The 19,338-nt window shown below is 48.2% G+C and overlaps 4 protein-coding genes across 6 annotated transcripts; 3 read left to right on the forward strand and 1 right to left on the reverse strand.

The window, feature by feature from the left end:
* Positions 1-463: 463 nt before the first annotated feature.
* On the forward strand, positions 464-7,604 carry six5 (SIX homeobox 5). The gene is made up of 3 exons (XM_037460778.2): positions 464-1,180; positions 2,723-4,182; positions 4,906-7,604. The coding sequence occupies exons 1-3, from the start codon at positions 495-497 to the stop codon at positions 5,547-5,549; spliced, it is 2,790 nt and encodes a 929-aa protein (XP_037316675.2). The 5' UTR covers positions 464-494; the 3' UTR covers positions 5,550-7,604.
* Positions 7,341-9,789, forward strand: six9 (SIX homeobox 9). The gene is made up of 4 exons (XM_037460821.2): positions 7,341-7,353; positions 8,069-8,481; positions 8,790-8,950; positions 9,597-9,789. Exons 1-4 carry the CDS (start codon positions 7,341-7,343, stop codon positions 9,760-9,762), a joined length of 753 nt encoding a protein of 250 aa, XP_037316718.2. The 3' UTR covers positions 9,763-9,789.
* A 110-nt stretch (positions 9,790-9,899) lies between these two features.
* qpctla (glutaminyl-peptide cyclotransferase-like a) lies at positions 9,900-13,839 on the reverse strand. 3 transcript variants are annotated; one of them, XM_037460801.2, is made up of 8 exons: positions 13,664-13,839; positions 13,028-13,541; positions 12,290-12,436; positions 11,912-12,205; positions 11,351-11,512; positions 10,963-11,062; positions 10,733-10,849; positions 9,900-10,624 (listed from the first exon to the last, which is right to left on the reverse strand). In XM_037460801.2, exons 2-8 carry the CDS (start codon positions 13,304-13,306, stop codon positions 10,479-10,481), a joined length of 1,245 nt encoding a protein of 414 aa, XP_037316698.2. In that variant the 5' UTR covers positions 13,307-13,541; positions 13,664-13,839; the 3' UTR covers positions 9,900-10,478. The 3 variants fall into 3 exon arrangements, with proteins under 3 accessions (XP_037316698.2, XP_037316706.2, XP_037316688.2); XM_037460809.2 differs by having other exon boundaries at positions 13,082-13,839; XM_037460791.2 differs by having other exon boundaries at positions 13,028-13,839.
* Positions 13,840-15,429: 1,590 nt separating this feature from the next.
* On the forward strand, positions 15,430-19,238 carry LOC119221091 (ribonucleoside-diphosphate reductase large subunit). Its single transcript, XM_037477567.2, has 4 exons — positions 15,430-15,605; positions 16,534-18,515; positions 18,631-18,819; positions 18,900-19,238. Exons 1-4 carry the CDS (start codon positions 15,587-15,589, stop codon positions 19,083-19,085), a joined length of 2,376 nt encoding a protein of 791 aa, XP_037333464.2. The 5' UTR covers positions 15,430-15,586; the 3' UTR covers positions 19,086-19,238.
* The last annotated feature ends 100 nt before the right edge of the window (positions 19,239-19,338 follow it).

Genomic DNA, 19,338 nt, shown 5'->3' on the forward strand with positions numbered 1-19,338 from the left:
TCATTCCACCATTTGAAGCCAATAAGATGTAATACACTGTCTTCATATAATGGTATGTATTCATTATACTGTTTAATGTGAAGATCCCGAACACTCTACATTATTTCAGGTACGTCAGGTTAATACTACTAGAAATGTAGTAGTAGATGCAGTAATAACTGTAGTAATGTTATTACCGTCATGGACACAACACACACGTGAGCAGCGTCAATGTGAAGTAAAAAAAAAGACGTTTGTAAGTGCTGGAGCTGGAAAATAATATTCATTGTTACAGAGATCCAGGGTGATGTAAATAACCCTCTGTCATTACGGTTGAGCCACGTACTTTTGAAACAAAGAAGCTACATTACGGGTTACAAAAGGGGCGTGGCCGCGGGTAGCCTGCAGGCACGTTCGAGGTTTGGTCGACTGGCGGAGAATGGGAGAGAGGGAGGGAGGGAGGGAGGGGGAGAGAGAAGGAACTGCGGGAGGAAAAAAAAAAAGTTAAAGTAAAAATGGCTTCCTTGTCTTTGGAGTCTACAGAACAATCCGAGAACAGTCCAGAAGAGCCATCGGCAACGGAGTCCAAAGAAGAGGAGGATCCGGTGCAAATTTCGGAACAATTACTCCAAAGTTTCCAAAAGTCGGCTTTGAGTTTTTCCACCGACCAAGTATCATGCCTCTGCGAGGCCCTTTTGCAGGCGGGCAATGTGGATCGCCTGTGGAGATTTCTATCCACCATACCTCCTCCGTCCGAGCTGCTACGTGGCAACGAGACCCTGCTGAAGGCCCAGGCACTGGTGGCCTTCCACCGGGACGAATTCAAGGAGCTGTACGCCATCCTGGAGAGCCACGACTTTCACCCGTCTAACCATGGGTTCCTGCAGGACCTGTACCTGAGAGCCCGCTACAAGGAGGCGGAGCGGTCCCGCGGCCGCAGCCTGGGCGCAGTGGACAAGTACCGGCTCAGGAAGAAGTTCCCCTTGCCCAAAACCATCTGGGACGGAGAGGAGACGGTGTACTGCTTCAAGGAGAAATCTCGGAACGCCTTGAAAGATTGCTACAAGAGCAACAGGTACCCGACTCCGGACGAGAAGAAGAACCTGGCCAAAGTCACCGGACTGTCCCTCACGCAGGTCAGCAACTGGTTCAAGAACCGCAGGCAGAGGGACAGGACCCCGTCCGGGACCAACAGCAAAAGGCAAGACCAACAACACATTTGTTGCATGCGTCTACTCGCTGCAGATCAAGTTTGGGGTGGACGGGGGGGGGGTCAAAAAGTTGCATCCAGCGGACGTCGGTTCGTGGATTATTTGAGGGCGGCTCGCGACTTTGTATCGTGTTTTATGGCGTTGTTTAAAACCGAAACCACCAGAGCGAACCTTCCCGGTAAACAAAGAGACACAGGCAATGCACAGTGCCGCGTGGAACGCGCGCGCGTGTGTATGTGTGCACGTGAAGCTCCGGAGAAAGAAACTAACGTAGCCACTAAACGTAGCATTGCATGACGGAAGAAGGTGGACAGGCGAGCTGTCCCGTTGACAGCGAAAAGCTCTGAGAGGAGCATGTTGCTTTGTTATGAAATGTGAGATCCAGGCGCCGCACCATGGCTCAAGTTTCCCTAAAAAAAAAAACCTGCACCGCTGGCGAGGAGCCTGCAGGGTGAGCAAGGTTAGAGAGCACGTTTCAACCAGGGCCGGGTCTAGGCAGGGGCAAGAGGGGGCCGGCCCCCCTCAAATAAATGTTGTGCCCCCTCAAACTAAATCTACTAAGCACAATGCCCCCTCATACATGCCTGTCTAGACCCGGCCCTGGTTTCAACCAGAGAAGTGAGGTCATTACTTCGCCATGTCGGTGGGAGGAGATGAGAGAGATACTGCAGGCTTATCTTATCAGAGGGGTTGTGGTGGTCTGGCAAGACTAACAATCGGTATGCCTTACAAAAAAAAACATCTGTCCGGGGACAGGAGATAGAAATGAGCCTCTCTGGATGACTCCGGCTCACATACTGTTGGTTGTTCCTGCAGAATAAACAAATGGTGCAGGCTGCTTCACATTGTAACACATTTTCCATGTAGACGCCTTCAAAGAGTTTCTTGGAATCTGGTCTCTGGTTTCCATCAACTGTTTGTTGTCCATCGTACTGTCTGCCGTCAAAGCACCTACCGCCAAGTCAAAATCCACGTATGTCTGACATATTAGGGCAATACACAATTCCTAATGTCTGCAAGGAGGAGTTTTACCGATCCACTTAAAATATGGCCAGGTTCGTACACAAGATGTGAACGATGATTAGGAAATAAAAGTAATTAAATGGTTGGTACCGATTTACATCAATTAACCACAGAAACATTTCTTCTATAACACACAGGCTGGCACACGTCAACACTTTATCATTAATTAGAATCTAACCGTCTGCAAATATATATTGTGTATTTTTTCGGAAGATGTTGCGTTTAAATTAGAACATGACAGAGGTCTTGCAAACGTTATTAACGTCACATCCCTCCGAATAGCCTGAAAGTATCAGAGTCATTTCATCTTTCAGGGGAAAAGTCCAAAATATTGAATTGCAAATGAGTTTGACACCCCCGACCTAACGTCATAAAATTAGCGACAGCTTGCGTAAAGGTGTTCTCGTTGAGCACACCAACGCACGCCAAACCCTCTAAAGGCTTTATTATTTATCACCCACACCCACATTTCCCTTTTGCCTAACCCTTGTTCCCCCCCCTTTTTCCAGTGAGTCCGACGGGAACCACAGCACGGAGGACGAGGCGAGCCTCATGGACGACACCCCGGATAAACCAGAGGAGGCCGCCGGCTCCACGGCTTCCATCATCTCCCTCTCTGCCCTCCCCTGCAGCGCGGGGGGCCAGCTCATCCTCAACGGCTCCGGCGGCTTCCTCACCGCGCCTCCGTCGTTACTCCTCAACGGAAATTCCCTGCTCTCCGGTACCGGCGCCGGGGTCATTATCAATGGGCTGAGCTTGGCCGACTGCCAGACAGTCACGCTGAGCCCCGTTGCGGCCAACTCTCCGTTGATACTGAACGGGGCTCAGGTAAGAACCAAGCCTGGTATCGCTGGGCAGCAGCAAGCACTTTCTATGGCACCGCAGGAGCTTCCGGGCGTGGAGGCCAAGTCGAGCGCCCTTCCGCCGGCCTCGAACCCCCCGTCCGTCATCTCGCCTCCCCAGCCGACCGGAACAGGCGGCAATGCGGCGGATTACATCAGTGTCCCCGGATCAGAGGGCCGGACGGTATCTCCGTCTTCATCTCTGTCCCCTTCCTCGCCGACTCTGTCCTCCCCAACCGCGCTCTCCTCGCTCGTCTTAACACAAAACGCCCAGTGCCAGGGGTCGCTCGCCCTCCCGGCCTCCATGTCACCTGCGGGCGTGTTACTCTCCGGTGCTTCTGCGCCGCTCTCCGGTCCATGCGGGGAGTACGTTGTATTCGCCACTGCTGGCTCTCACTTAAACCCTTCGAGCTCGGTCGTCCCCTCCAGTAACTCCACCCCTCAGGTCTTCTCCCTGCCCCAGGTTGTGCCTTCCATCCAGGGCGTGCCAGTCTCCCAGCTGGTCCAGCACTCCTCCGGGGCCCAGGTATCCCAATGTCCTCAGTTGGTCCCGCTGTCCCCCCTCGCCTCGTCTGCGCCCCAGTTCCAAAGCCAGACGGCGAACACAAGCACTAGACTGGTGCAACAGCTGCAGAATTCCTCAACAACTTTGCCTGAAGGTGCTACGACTATTTTCTCGATCTCGCAGCTCAACAACCACCAGCTCCTGCAGCGAACGGCGCACCAGCCGGGGGACCAAGGCACAAACTCCACACCCAGTAAAATCCAGGTCCCACAGGTCGTTTCCATCTCATCCCCGACACAAGTGGTCTCCGTGCCCCAGAACAAAGGCAACACACCGGCGCAGTTGGTCCCGCTGTCCATGCCTCAGCTGGTGCCCGTCTCCTCCATCCAAACTTCGTCCAGCATGTCTTTCCCGCAAGTGGTGCCAGCCAGTCCTTCGCTCTCCATGTCCTCTGCTGGAGTGCCCTTACAGGTCCTGACCTCGTCCCCCGCAGGGGTCTCACAGGCTCCTCTCCGAATTAACCAGTTGAGACCCATTCAGAGTGTGGGTCCCCAAACCATTGGGGCCCCTGGCATGCAGCTCCTCAACTCTGGGATCATTCAGCTGCCGTCTGCTCCTCCAGGTACACAGAGTTCATTTGATAATTCAGTTTGAATGTAGCAAGCAGAGCTGAAAGGATTAGTCCACCGAAATGGTTTTCGATAATTGATTCAGTATCTTGATACACTTTCACCACAATTGGCGGGGGATCATTTACAATATTAAACTTAGTATTGTTGGTACAGATGAAAACAACTAAGATGACACAAATTTGAGTTCTGGGATATTAATGTTTTTTGATTGATCCTCAGACTCCGATGCAGAATCACTGGATATAAGTCATTGCTAAATCACTTGTTAAAGAACTACTGGGACTAACAATAGTCTTTAGTAATTGGGTGATTTATCGATAAATAAACATTTGGCCAATAAAACGATTGAAGCAAACAAAAATGTGCTTGAAAGTATGTTTGGCCAATGTTACTTGTTTGCTCAAATACCTACGCATGTATTCAGCCAAACCTAAACAGTCTAATGCAATGATTACTGTCAGAATAGTCTCCAAAACTTTCTCTACCAATGGAATACTGTGTCAAGTGTACAGCAGGCATATTTATGCATAACATTATTATAACAACCGTATTCTATTGTTATAGTCTATTATCTAAACATATGTAATAATGTAGTATAATGTAAGTACTGGTCTCCAAAAGAAAGTATTGCCACCACGCTACATCTCATCTCATGTCTCACGTTACAATGGTCTTGATTTCCATCTCTGCTTTGTCATTTGTCTCCACCGTAGGTAACCTCCTCCTGGGTGGGAGCCCCTACCTGAGCGTCCAGCAAGGCAAGCTGATTCTCACCATCCCAGCAGGCATCCAGCTCGCCGGTTTGAAGCCGGTCTTCGAGGCTCCGCCCGTCTCCACCAACGGACTGAGTCACCTCCTCACCTCCTCCGCCCCGCCCGTGGTCTCGAGCCCCTCGGGGCCGAGCGCCGGCGGCCTCGCGTCCTCCCCCCTGAACTTGATCAACACGTCTCCGGCGTACTGCGCTCCGGAGACGGGGATCCCCGCCGTCCCCTCCCCTCTCTCGCTGGACCATTCGATCGCCCCTATGACCCCGAACGCGCTGACTCCAGAGAGCCTGCTCACCCTCAGCCCCGTGTACAGTGGGGGGACACCCGGCACCCAGCCGGCCTGGAGTCCCGTTCCCCTCTCCGCTTCGGCGAGTCTAACTCTGTTCGATGCCCGCGCCAAGGGGGACCTAACTGTGGACCCGGCTTTGTTAGGCCTCCCCGGAGGCGAGGCGCTGCTTCTGGGGAGCCCCTCGCCGGAGCGGGACGCGGACGCCGGCTCGGCACTCGGCAATCCGGAGGAGCTGGACGGCGACTCCAAGATTCTCACTCAGCTCCAGTCCGTCCCCGTGGACGATGCGCTCGGGTTGTAGTCCTCTAACCCTGGCCGTCGTCCCCAGAAAAAAACAGTGACGCGACGCTGTAGGTCGCAGACTGTGCCGCCTGACAGATGATAGCCCTCCATGTCCAACCTCAAGGAGGCAAGTTAGTTATTCACACTCTGCAGCTCTATTTCACGTGGACGGGTTGTATGACAGCTTCTCATGCGTTTCAGAGTTGTTGTTTTTCTTTTTTGTTTTACTAAAAATCTGTACGTGCCTTACATTATCAGATGCAGAAAGAAGAACTAACACAGATCAGATCGCCTGGCCCAGTTACAAGTCGTGGTGTTATAAAAAAGAAAGGAAAAGACTGTCCTATGCAAGGCGTCAGCGCTTCTTCAGACCAAGTTCAGCTGTACTTGGGAAAGATGACTTGTGTGGTTTTTTTTGCTGGCCTTAAAAGACGCTCTATGTGGATCGACCGGAGTAATTGAACACCAGACGGTCTGGCAAAGGCATTGGATCTAGAAATAGTTGAATGTCTGTTCAGAGCGCAGAGATTCAGGACGTCATCTACCAGGAAACACTCCAGGAATGTAATGAAGATTATGCTCTTCACAAACAGAATCGTAGCTTGGTCGTTAGGGTTTTTATGGGAAACCATAAGTACCTCATAGCGTCAGGGGCGATGCAGCAGTATTTTGTTACTACAGGTTACTAAAGTCTGGGCTGAAAAAGGATTCAATCGGTGGACTTTCTGCAGTTTAAGTGAGAATGCTGCTCTCCGTTAGTAAAAGTGTAACACAGGGAATAAAAGGGTCTATACTCTATGCAATGCATGTTTAGTTCTTTAAAGGACTCTTTGTGACACAATGGCTTAGTTGATAAGCCAGAACTCTTGGGAGATGAGAAAAAGCTTTTTAAATACTGAACTTTTAAATGAAGCATGACACCAAAGCATTTGCTGTGATCCCACTTTGTGATATTTGTTGTCAAATGCATCTAAAATCTTTAATTTGTTATTATCGATAAGTGCCTTATTTTGAAGTTTAGAGGTTTGATGTTTTTGATATGAAATGTTTTGACCTTGTACACCGTTTATCACATGTGCTATACAACCAAATTTTAGGATTCAAGTTGTGGCCTATTTTTAATTTGCTTGTCTTGTTTGATCGCCAGTGAAATATAATGTGACACTTTTGGTTGCATAGATATACCCCAATATCCTTTATTTGTATATTTTGCACCTTTCATTCAAGGAATGTTTAAGGCGCTGCTGTATTGTTATTACAGTGGTTGGATTCATATTCTCTTCCAAAAGCGCTTTTATATGTTTTTCCTAATTGGACTATTAATCATCGGGAATTAAACCCTAAAAATGCTCATCATGGTTTAGCTGTCCACTGTCATAACACACAGGTAGCGGTCAGACCGTCCAATTATGGTACACCAAAATACACTTCAGTGTCGCATCCAGTTACAATAATGGCCTTTGTGTTGTTTTCTTTTTGTTGTTTGTCTTTTTGTGCATTTAGTCTATTTAAAGCATGTATCAATCAGTAAGAAAGCGAGTCCTTGTGAGAAGATGCAGATAGGAAATGATATTCATTTTGACTTGGAAAATCACATCGTGGTGCAAACTGAGGTTCTAAAATCTTAGCAGCATGTATTCAAGTCATTTTGATGGCAATCCATTAGGTCACCCCCCCCCCCAATAATACATTTTCAGGCTATTTGCTCCTAATGGCCTTTGAGTAGATTGTTGAGTGGCTTCGACAAATCAATTTGAATATAAATTAAATTTATATGAATAGTTAATACTATAGTTAGGGGTAAAGGGAAATGTTTCCTATATGTAAAATATGGTAACCTGCATTTGTTCATGAGCCATTTCTACTATTCCAAAGTATTTTGACAATAAAGCCTCAATGGGCATATGAGCATTTGTATCTGTATATGACTCCACATTTGACCAAAGATAATGTATTTCGATTGACTTTTTGATATTTGTGAAAGGAACGTTAGTGTCCGTCAGATTCTTGTTTTTTCTCGTTTTTGTATCCAAATGCATTCTATTTTTTATATTTCATAATAATGCAATAAACTACATTTACAGAAAAGGTTTGGCTTTTGTTATGACTGTTTGGAAACGGACAATTATTGTTTGCACTAAAACTATTTGTCCGAGGGTTATGCTTCTAATTTGACAAGAAAATTCTATTCAAATGTGTTCTGCATTGCAAAACCATCATAGTCTCTCTGGGTGAATGGCAGTGCAATAGAAATCCCAAATGTTTGTGAGGGCGTGCATGCGTATGTTTGTACAAGAGAAGGAGGGGTGTACGCTGTGTTGTTGTAACCCTGATGCTCTCGGGTTACCTGTGATTCAATTCTGCTGGTGCATGATGATAAACGCACATGCACTGGTTTACCCACAGACAAGCCGCCATGCTCCACGCAGGCTTCAGCTCGCTCCTGTACAGACTTGAGAGGGGCCGTTAGAGGATATCTTCATACGGGCTTGAACTCACATCTCAGGACTTTGAGTGCGGCCATCCTGCGTCCACAAGCGATGATCTTCACCCCGGAGCAAGTGGCCTGTGTGTGCGAGGTCCTCCTGCAGAGCGGTTGCATGGATCGCCTCGCGGGCTTCCTCCGCACTCTGCCTCCTCTTCCTTCCCTCTTCTCCTCCTCCTCCTCCTCCTCTCCTTGCCCTGGGGAGCAGGAGAGTGTGCTCAAGGCTAAAGCCGCAGTGGCCTTTCACCAGGGTCACTTCACTGGCCTCTACACACTGCTGGAGGGCTTCCCCTTCTCTCCGCGCAGCCACCCGCTCCTGCAGCAGCTGTGGCTCAGGGCCCACTACGTGGAGGCCGAGGGGCAGAGGGGCCGACCGCTGGGAGCTGTGGGGAAGTATCGTGTGAGAAGGAAGTTTCCTCTGCCACACACCATCTGGGACGGAGAGGAGACCAGCTACTGTTTCAAGGTATTTACGTATCTATGTGTATATCCTTTTGATACTTGAATTATATTTTGCTGATGAAAATGCCTGTCAACAATATTTTAGAATACATATATATATAATACTATTTTAGCACCTTATCTGATCTGAAGTTGGTGAAAGTGAAGGTGGAAACGGACTAAATGGTCTTTGGCCGCCGTTTGACTTCAAAATATAAATCACAATCCATCATGAATAAAGTTGAATGGCAAAAGCTACTTCAAATAGTACATACTTAGGGGTACTGTATTTGATTTGTTTCATTATTCATTATTTATTTAATAATCCAACAGGAAAAATCACGGAATATGCTCCGCAAGTGGTACCGCCTTAATGCTTATCCCTCCACCCGGGAGAAGGGGGAGCTAGCGGGGGCCACGGGCCTGACGACCACGCAGGTCAGCAACTGGTTCAAGAACCGCAGACAGAGGGACCGAACCTCAGAGGTTAACGGGTCAGTAAAGGGGCAGCAGGTCTCTCTGGGGATTGGTCCAATTTTAGTAGTTGTCCAGTGAGAAAATCAAGATGTAGTAAACTAATGTGTGTCCTTAAATGGAGAGAAAAAGAACAAACATAGTTCAGTTTTCCTACATGCTAGAAAACCTTCTGCACACTGGTGCGCTCTTTATTTTTCTGCCGGCCGTCAGTCAGCCGAGGTCTGCCACTATCCTGTGTCTTGAAGCTTTATATTTGACTGAATTTGAATGAATTAATCAATTCAAATTCAAATAACCTAAAGAGTAACACGTGGAGAAAGATAATTTTCTCTTGTCTGGTGATCCAATTGAGATACTAATATTAAATATTTCTAAACAAAAACAAACAACTTTTAATAAACTAAACTGTTTTGAGAATGATAAATGCAAAGCACGGACATTAGTGCTCTATTAAAGATATTTTTTTTCTTTTCAATGCTGTCTTCCAGTTTGGAGAAAGTACAAATAATGTTTTTTCTTATGCAACATGAACATCAGATCCTAACCAGAGAAATCTGTAAATCATGCAACTACGTCCCAAAGTACAGCACCCTCTTGTGGTTCGATTAATACATGAAGGATTAAGCCTTGCAATTTTCGGATGCTCATCTCTTCTTCTTTCAGTTTCCGAGTACCCAGCTCTGGAGGAGCCTCGGCAGAAGTCCATCCTTTCTCTGACCACGACTTTTCACCTCCAGGAAGCCCACGTCGGCTGCACCACCGCCCTCTACCTCCACCCCTTTCTCACCCACCACCTCCTGTACTTTACATGTGTAGAGGCCTCAATTGAGCATGCCTTTTAAATGTTTCATTTGTAACTGCAATCTACTTTTTGATTAGTTTAACATTAAAAAAACGGCTTTAGTTCTTCAATGTTAAGAATGTACATTATTCTGGTTAGTAAAACACTTTGCAAGTAACATTTTGGGTTTTTTTGTCAAAATTGCATGACATTTTCAACAGAAACTCAAATCTTTATTGCAAACTTTTGAGTAAACCTTTTATATGGTGCAAATTAAGATTTGTTGGGTTTCTACTCTAATAGCATCCCTGCACTGACACAAAATATATATAGGACAGTGTTTACAGCAGAGAGACTTTCACTCATCTTCAAGAAGACATTAGTGCATTTCAAGGGTATCAATTTTTCACTGGAATGAACGATAAAATTAATAAAAATATTTTTCTCTGGTTCCATCATACAACTATTCACATTTTAATTCAGACTCTATCCATACACATCCCAACCTCAGACATTTAGACCGAAGTCTCCAACTCGTGCGTAAAAAGATACCAGTCTGGTCGGCCCAGCAGGGCGCAAGTCTTTGGTAAAGTTTTAGTTGGTATCCCAATACACTGATCACACAACAGTTTGGTTCATTTCTCCACTCGTGCATTTGGGTCAGATTTCCGCTGGTCATTTAGCAATTATTCCTAATTTACAAATCAAGTACGGGTTAAAAAGAAGTGACCACTGTTCACGCAATATTTGTCAGTGGTTCGTCTTCAGAAGCCAAGATATTCTGCCAGAAAGACTGCCATGATCTTGGTCAGGTTGACCACGGTGGGACGGTGCACGTTCTCCTCCGTGTCGTCCAGCGTGTGCCAGAACTGTGGGAAGGGAGTGGCGATGACATGTAGCACAGGGACACCTATAGGAGACGGGGGAGGCAGGAAATGGAGGAGCTAATGACAATGACTGGCAGCACATGTTAAATACTTACATCATGCAGTATGTAACAAGTGTTTATATCACACACCTTTGTGAAGGAAGGGGATATGGTCGTCCTGCACGGGGCCGAGGTACACATCCTTCCGGAAATACGTCTGCTCTGATGGGTGAGACGTCAAGAGACCCTGTCGATGAAGCCTCTTTTCTGAGAGCGAGAGGGGGGGGGGGGGGGGGGGGACAAAGGTAGAATTAGGGCACACAAACCGAGATGGGATTTTAAATATTCATGAAAACAGACAGTGCCGGCTCACGACTTACCGGCAGCGATCAGACGGTCGAACCAGCGTGCCGTGTTATCAAAGTGATTCGCAATGAGTGGATTGGGACTGCCGAGCAGGTCTAGCAGCACAAAAAGGTCCTAGAGAGAAAGTGTAAAGTCTTTCGTACAGCCGTTACATGACAGGGGAGGGGAGACGACGTTTGGGATCCCAACTGGATTTGTGCCGTTAAGTTTAAATCAGATTCAATTGTTAGATTTAGTAGGACGGTCAATTTATACATAAATGGCACACATGTTGTCTATAAGGTTTAAAATGGGATGTGCTTAGGCATTCTGCTAACTTCCTCCTGCTCACACATCATTTAGAGTTTCTCTGATTCCTGATCCGAGGACGACCATGAAGGACGAGTACGAGGGTTTCCTCACCACAGCATGAAGCATGGTGGCGTGCGTGGCGCCGGCAGGGTGAGGCGTGTTGGCCATGCGCTCAGCCAGGTGACGGGAGCCGTACAGCGAGTCTGTGTCCGTCCACTCTTCAAACGCCTCCTCCCCGTCAAAAAACACCAGCTGAAGAGACACTGGCAGCTTCTGAGGAGAGAAGGGGGAGGAAAAAAAATTGAAATGCACTTTAGAAAAAAAAGCAGCGTCGAAGGCCTGTTTCTTTCTTTCTGCAGCGATGTCGCAGTGTGTATTCCAACAGGAACGACATAAATCAAAACCTCGGCAGGCTATTTACAGATGACTGCTGCAAAGAAAACAAGGAGCTGGAGTCAGCGATTATTTTCCTATTCTGTAGCCACAGAGAACAAATGAGTCAGAAGAAGAACAAGAGCGGCCACCCTTGTGAGCATCTCCGGTTCTCTTTGTATAAGGAAAGATCACAGGAAGTAGGAGACGGATCCGTCAAACGGTCTCATAGGTGCAACCACTGCACCAACCGTCAGGACACCAGCACACACAAGTAACAAACGAGCACTGAGCACAGACCTGCTGCTTGAATGAGAGAAGCTGGGCATTCAGAGCGGTGACGAGCTCCAGCATCATCGCACACGGCACTGCCGAGTCACTGGCCCCCAGAAACACCTTCCCTGGGGCCCGGGGGTCCGGAGGCAGGGCCTTGGAGTCGTAGTGGCAGGCCAGGAGCAGCCGCCGCGGGGCCAAAGGATCCAGTGTGGCGATGATGTTGGTGAAGGTGACCTGGCCACGAGGGGTCGAGGACCGGAAGGAGTCCAAGTCCACGGCCCAGCCGGCGGACAGCGCGGACAGAGCGGACGCGATGTGCTGAAGCAGAGCAGGGACGGAGGGTTAAAGACAAGCGAGGAAAATGTTTTTAAAAGAGGAGGAGGAAACGGAGTACGCGCACACCTGCTGAACAGCCGAGCTACCCGGTGTCCCTGGGAGCCGCTCTATCAGGATGGGCCTCAGGTAGGTCTCCCACAGGCGGGTAGCGTCCACCTGAGAGGCCAGGCGGCGGACTTGTGCCGGGGAGCACTTGCTGGGTTTGTGGGACAACTGGATGGGCCCGAGATGAAAATAAATCATGAATAAGAAAACGTTAGGACGTTGCAAGCAAGAAGAAGAAATTTGATTTTAAAAAATGACACAGCAAACTAAACAAATGGCAAAGAGAAGGGATAGTAACTATCAGAGCTCTCTTTAGATTAGATTTGTGGGTCCAAGTCCTATATAATAATATTATTCAATAGCTAAATGTGATGTGGAAACTTGAAACTTCCCCTTCTATAATAATAATAATAAAACATTTTATTTTTAGTGCCCTTTCGGCGGATCTCAAAGGGCTAAAAAGGGCTACAACTTTTTTGACATGAACAATATTTCCCTATTTATAGATTTTTGCAAATGTTATGTAGGAGGACTTTTCTGGGGGGGAAGAACATCAGACACGAACACAACATGAAAATAAATGAATGAAAACATTTGGAATCATTTGTTATTTGGTAAATACTTAAACGATGAATTGATTAATGAATTAATCGTCTACTAATTTGACCAGTAGTATTAAGTATTGCATTTAAACAAAGTGGAACTGGACAGAAGTCCACACAACAGCCCACGAACAGAAGTCATTTCACTAATTTATACCAGCTGCCACGACGATAGAGTTTGGTTTAGAGCCGTTGGCGTCATCCCTCTCACCCGGTCTTTAACGAGGTCTGCGGTGGGCACGCGGCTCACGTGTCCCTCGGGGACGTCGTTTGACAGGTAGACTCCGAGCACCACCGCGAACACCAGAACCCCGACGAGGCCGAGCAGCAGCACGCGGGCCCGGGGCATCCGCAGCCGGTCACATCCGGGGGGAGAGCCGCCGCCGCCGCCGCCGCTCTGCTGCAGCGTCTTGTACTTGCGACCGGAGCGGGACATGACGGGCGCAGAGACACACGGGACCCGGAGGACCACGACGTCCTAACAGCCGCGTGTCCGAACCGAGCGGTGGAGCCCGCGGGCGGGGGAGACACACAGGAAGCGCCTTGTTACACGTGTCGATGGTGCTGTCTCGATAACGATACATCCCTTTACGTGTGGTTGTGTTCCGTGGTCCCGATGTTCAACGTGACTCCAGCTGACCAGTTATTTGAAGGCATTGTGGGTTTTGTAGCTAGTCGTTTTTAAAAAGAATTAAGCACAATTTGGAATAATTTACACGTAAAATGAATAATCTTGCCCTGACGAGCAGCAACTATTCGCGGTTATGTTTAAATCATGTTCATCCAAACGCACCTACTAGCGAGGAAAACCACATTAAAGAGATACTGCAGCGTGGGGGAGCTTGTTGGAGCTTTTCTGTTGCAGTAGTCCATTTCTAATTTAACATTACAAAACGATTGTTTTCTCATCACGGGTCACCTCGGATAGCCTGAGGTCTAACGCTTCTTCTATGTTTATCTTGTGGTTGAAGAACCGGTTTGTGGCGCGCTATCGCCCCCACGGATCACGTGAAGATACTACAGTCAAAGTCACACATTTGAGTACTGCCATTCAAATTTGATATTTCTTAATTTTGTGACTAGTATTAGTTTTATGAAAGAAAAAAACAGGTTTTCCTCACATGTCTCACAAATCTACAAAATGTTGTTTTATCATCATCTTGTAAAATATTTTTCCTTATTCTGTCAAGCTTGTTGTCATTGTCTACAGCTGTTCTTTCTCTCTTCTATTTCAGGATTCAAATTCTTTGTATGTACCATTCTGCTTTGATAATGAATCTTTCTGTTCTCTGGCTTCTTCTTCTTATTATTATTATTCTTATTATTCTTATGATTTTTGATTGGCGGTTGGCAACCAACTTTTGGAGCATTACCGCCACCATCTGGACTGGAGTGTGGTTCAGGAGGTCATCCTTCACTTTCCTAAATCCTTACAAATAACCCAGTTATCTTCAAAAAGGAAAAGAAAAAATTAAACCAAATTTCCCCAGATTCTTTTTTTCAGTATCTCATATAAATTTAATGTCATCTGTTTTTCACCAAGTTGTGAAATCAATCTTTGTCTGGCTTGATGATATTTGGGACTGCTAGGTTGCAGGACTTTTTGATTTGATGCATTGGCGTCCAAGGTGTGTCTTGAAAATGCATTCCAGTAAATAAGAGAGAACATAGTGTGAATACATTCCAGAGGAATGCTAATTGGTGAGCTCCGAATCAGGTCAGGACAACTCTGGGTATGTCTCAATTCCCTAGGCTGCACCCGTAAGGACACATTCTTCGACCACATACGTCACTTGAGCTGCAACTCGGCTACAACTTTGATGTCCCATTACGTGAGCTCCTCCGAAGGCGGTCGAGGGACGCAGCCCTCCAGGAGCCGATTTGGAGGACACATCCGATCTATCCATTGCGGCCTAGAATATCCCATCATGCAGTGCGGGCTGCCGATGTGAGAACAAACTGCTCTTAGTTGCAACTCAACTCTCTCCGGCTGCCCTGCCCCCGACATAGAGCCCCCTCATAGATGCAATATTGGCAATATTACTTTTAGCTGAAAGTACATACATGGCTTAACTGATTTAATTTGACATTAAAATAACTTGAAAATGTTCTTCTCTCAGCCTGACATATATCATAATAAATCAAAACTTCCTAATTTAAATGAAATAAGATTACCTTCTCTATCTGTATCTGTACGTTTTAGGTTTTAATGATTTTACTGTCAAGCGCAGCAGGTTGCTAGGCAACAGGAGAAGCGGAGGTAATGCTGATGTAATGCAGGTCCCCACGTTGGTCAGACCCATTTCAGAGACATTTCAGTTTAGCCCATGCGGTTGTTGGAGGACCCAGGCCAGCCCTACCACAAAGGCTGGATCGTACCAGGGTGCAGCCTCGGCAATTGAGACACACCTAAAGAACTTTTCTGTCCCGCCAGATTTGGAAAACCAGCGGAAGCTGACATCAATGTTGTGATTGGCCCGCAAACACAAAGTCCCGCCTTTTCTAACTGGCGATTGGTCAAAACACCCCGAAGCCGCCAACGACGGGGACGTCCTGCGTACAAATACGTCGTTAGCGGGAGTTGTTGTCATTATTCGCGCTCTCTCTGAGGCCTCACTGAGCTCGCGTCTATCCGCAAAGTTTAACATCCAGTTTTTAGCCCGCTGGTCATCCGCTGTTTCTTCTCCGGACACGAGGAACGTCACACAGCGCCAGGATGCATGTGCTCAAGCGAGGTGAGCAGTTTTCTCTCGTTTATCCGGCCCCAGTTAGCTTCGGTGCTATCACCGTGAATAACGCGGATGGATCCGTCACTGCCCGGCCACAGCGACTTCTCTGCTGCCAATATCCGGCTGATTATTGCATCTAACCCCAAATGTACGCACCGTCATTTGGTTTGTTAGCTAACGTCAAGTAATCGCCCTCAGTTAACTTCTCTAATGTTGGTTAGGCTAGTTAACGTTAGTTAACAAAACAGGGTGCAGCCGAGCTGTCAACATTTGTTTCAGTCACACAACGCGGAGACGTCCGGTTATCAAACATGTTGTTGAAGTGTCAGATTGATTACCAGCCGGCTACTCGGATCATTCTCTATTTCTTTAAACCATACGATGCCATTCGTCCTCGGATATTTGTTTTCCTCAAGCCTTTGTCACGGTTGGCGCCAAAATGTAAAGTTAAGAGGCCTCCGTGAATGTGGACCCGAGTCTCTGCTTGCAGGAAATGTTCGTTAAACAAAAGCAGACCAAATGTTCACCGAGAAATCCAAATGAGCTGTTTTTAGACCACAATGCTCCATATTAGAAGCTGTAATGTAACTTCTGTACGTTACTAAAGTACAGTTTCGTTCTTTTAATTTACATTTTATGTTAACTTTTGTGGCGAAGCTGTGTTGATCCCCTTAATACTTTATTTGTTAAAAGACAATTTACTGGTCACTGCTATTAAGATTAACTATTTTTTTTAAAGTTTTATTTTTTGTGAAACGAGTTGACTTTCTTTAACTGATTAAACATACAAATGTACATTAGCAGCCCAAGACCTGACTGCATTTATATCGTTAAGAAGGCAGCAAAAGCAAAGCTTTAATCTTTACAGTTAATTTGCCATAATTTCAACCTTGTGATTTGGGTTAACAGAATTATTCTTTCTTTTTTTTTTTAGATGGGCGCCAAGAGCGTGTCATGTTTGATAAAATCACGTCTCGCATCCAGAAGCTGTGCTACGGACTTAACGCTGACTTTGTGGATCCGGCCCAGATCACAATGAAGGTGATCCAGGGTTTGTACAGCGGCGTCACGACGGTGGAGCTCGACACGCTCGCTGCAGAGATCGCCGCCACCCTCACGACCAAACACCCCGACTACGCCATCCTGGCGGCGCGGATCGCCGTCTCCAACCTGCACAAGGAGACTAAGAAGGTGTTCAGCGACGTGATGGAGGACCTGTACAACTACATCAACCCCCTGAACAGACGCCACTCTCCCATGATCTCCGAGAAGACGCTCAAGATCGTTCTCGAAAACAAAGACCGCCTCAACTCGGCCATCATTTTCGACAGAGACTTCTCCTACAACTTCTTCGGCTTCAAGACCCTGGAGCGCTCCTACCTGTTGAAGATCAACGGCAAGGTGGCCGAGCGGCCGCAGCACATGCTCATGCGCGTGTCCGTCGGGATCCACGAGGAGGACATCGACGCAGCCATCGAGACGTACAACCTGCTGTCCGAGAGGTGGTTCACCCACGCCTCCCCCACCCTCTTCAACGCGGGCACCAACAGGCCACAGCTGTCCAGCTGCTTCCTGCTCGCCATGAAAGACGACAGCATCGAGGGCATCTACGACACCCTGAAGCAGTGCGCCCTCATCTCCAAATCAGCCGGGGGCATCGGCGTGGCCGTCAGCTCCATCCGGTCGACGGGCAGCTACATCGCCGGCACCAACGGCAACTCCAACGGGCTCGTCCCCATGCTGAGGGTGTACAACAACACGGCGCGTTACGTGGACCAAGGCGGCAACAAGAGGCCCGGGGCTTTCGCCATGTACCTGGAGCCCTGGCACTTTGACGTGTTCGACTTCCTGGAGCTGAAGAAGAACACGGGAAAGGAGGAGCAGCGAGCCAGGGACCTCTTCTACGCCATGTGGATCCCCGACCTGTTCATGAAGAGAGTGGAGAGCAACCAGGACTGGTCCCTCATGTGTCCCGACGAGTGCCCCGGGCTGGACGAGTGCTGGGGGGAGGAGTTTGAAAAGCTCTACACCTCCTACGAGAAGGAGGGGAGGGCCAAGCGCGTGGTGAAGGCTCAGCAGCTGTGGCACGCCATCATCGAGTCCCAGACCGAAACCGGCACGCCGTACATGCTGTACAAAGACGCCTGCAACAGGAAGAGCAACCACCAGAATCTGGGCACCATCAAGTCCAGCAACCTCTGCACGGAAATCGTCGAATACACCAGCCACGACGAGGTGGCGGTGTGTAACCTGGCCTCGGTCGCGCTCAACATGTACGTCACCTCCGAGCAGACCTTTGACTTTAAGAAACTCGCCGCCGTGACCAAAGTAGTAGTCAAAAACTTGAACAAGATCATTGAGATCAACTTCTACCCGGTGCCCGAGGCCGAGAAGTCCAACAAGCGCCACCGGCCGATAGGCATCGGCGTGCAGGGCTTGGCCGACGCCTTCATCCTCATGCGCTACCCCTTCGAAAGCCCCGAAGCTCAGCTGCTGAACACGCAGATCTTCGAGACCCTCTACTACGCCGCCCTGGAGGCGAGCTGCGAGCTGGCCGCCGAGCTCGGCCCCTACGAGACGTACGAGGGCTGCCCGGTCAGCCGCGGCATCCTGCAGTACGACATGTGGGAGAAGAAGCCCACCGACCTGTGGGACTGGAAGCTGCTGAAGGAGAAGATCGCCAAGCACGGCGTGAGGAACAGCCTGCTGCTGGCGCCGATGCCCACGGCCTCCACCGCCCAGATCCTGGGCAACAACGAGTCCATCGAGCCCTACACCAGCAACATCTACACCCGCAGGGTCCTCTCCGGGGAGTTCCAGATCGTCAACCCCCATCTGCTCAAAGACCTGACGGAGAGGGGTCTGTGGAGCGAGGAGATGAAGAACCAGCTGATCGGTCACAACGGGTCCGTCCAGGTAACCCGGAGCGCTTCGAGGCGTTGGATGTTTTTGCTCTAATGCAGATGGTCAAATTATTTTGGAGATGAGGGCGTTTTTTTTAATTTTCTCATGACGCTTTATGTTTCAACAGGAAATCGATGGGATTCCAGATGATCTGAAGCAGCTTTACAAAACAGTTTGGGAAATCTCCCAGAAGACCATTCTCAAGATGGCGGCTGACCGCGGCGCCTTCATTGACCAGAGCCAGTCGCTGAACATCCACATCGCAGAGCCCAACTACGGCAAACTAACCAGCATGCACTTCTACGGCTGGAAACAGGTGAGGTGAAACGTGGAGATGAAGGAGGTTGTTTGCTTTGAGGCCAACATTATGTGAGACTCCTCTTCCTCTCGCCACAGGGTCTGAAGACGGGGATGTACTACCTGAGGACGAAGCCCGCCGCCAACCCCATCCAGTTCACCTTGAACAAGGAGAAGCTGAAGGAGGAGTCCGGCAAGGCCGCGGAGGAGATCAAGGAGCTCAACATTGCGGCCATGGTGTGTTCTCTGGAGAACCGGGACGACTGTCTCATGTGCGGCTCGTAGGCTTCGCTCACCGTGATTAAACTGAAGCAGTGTTACGATGCAGTTAAGACAAGACGTCTCAACTAAGCTAACCACTGGTCAGGATGTTCTGCTTATTTCAAGTCTTTTTGTACATAAATAAAATAACTTTAATAAAACTTTTTATGGTTTGTGGTGGATGGTTTTATATTCTGTTATTCAAATGTAGCATTAATAGGAGAAGCTAAATGCTTCTTTTTAGACAGCATTGGATCCTGTAAGACATGTGGATCGG

This window comes from Pungitius pungitius, chromosome 3 (assembly GCF_949316345.1).
Source record: "Pungitius pungitius chromosome 3, fPunPun2.1, whole genome shotgun sequence".
Classification (NCBI taxonomy): Eukaryota; Metazoa; Chordata; class Actinopteri; order Perciformes; family Gasterosteidae; genus Pungitius; species Pungitius pungitius.

Excerpts from the sequence above, each read along its gene's own strand:
- LOC119221091 (XM_037477567.2), top strand. Across the intron at positions 18,516-18,630 it reads GTCACAACGGGTCCGTCCAG|GAAATCGATGGGATTCCAGA; the intron begins GTAACCCGGAGC and ends ATGTTTCAACAG. Across the intron at positions 18,820-18,899 it reads ACTTCTACGGCTGGAAACAG|GGTCTGAAGACGGGGATGTA; the intron begins GTGAGGTGAAAC and ends CTCTCGCCACAG.
- six9 (XM_037460821.2), top strand. Across the intron at positions 8,482-8,789 it reads AGACCAGCTACTGTTTCAAG|GAAAAATCACGGAATATGCT; the intron begins GTATTTACGTAT and ends ATAATCCAACAG. Across the intron at positions 8,951-9,596 it reads CGAACCTCAGAGGTTAACGG|TTTCCGAGTACCCAGCTCTG; the intron begins GTCAGTAAAGGG and ends TTCTTCTTTCAG.
- qpctla (XM_037460801.2), bottom strand. The coding sequence starts at position 13,306 with ATGTCCCGCTCCGGTCGCAAGTACAAGACGCTGCAGCAGAGCGGCGGC. Across the intron at positions 11,063-11,350 it reads CCACCATGCTTCATGCTGTG|GACCTTTTTGTGCTGCTAGA; the intron begins GTGAGGAAACCC and ends CTTTCTCTCTAG. Across the intron at positions 10,625-10,732 it reads TATCCCCTTCCTTCACAAAG|GTGTCCCTGTGCTACATGTC; the intron begins GTGTGTGATATA and ends CGTCTCCTATAG.
- six5 (XM_037460778.2), top strand. The coding sequence starts at position 495 with ATGGCTTCCTTGTCTTTGGAGTCTACAGAACAATCCGAGAACAGTCCA. Across the intron at positions 1,181-2,722 it reads TCCGGGACCAACAGCAAAAG|TGAGTCCGACGGGAACCACA; the intron begins GCAAGACCAACA and ends CCCTTTTTCCAG. Across the intron at positions 4,183-4,905 it reads GCTGCCGTCTGCTCCTCCAG|GTAACCTCCTCCTGGGTGGG; the intron begins GTACACAGAGTT and ends TCTCCACCGTAG.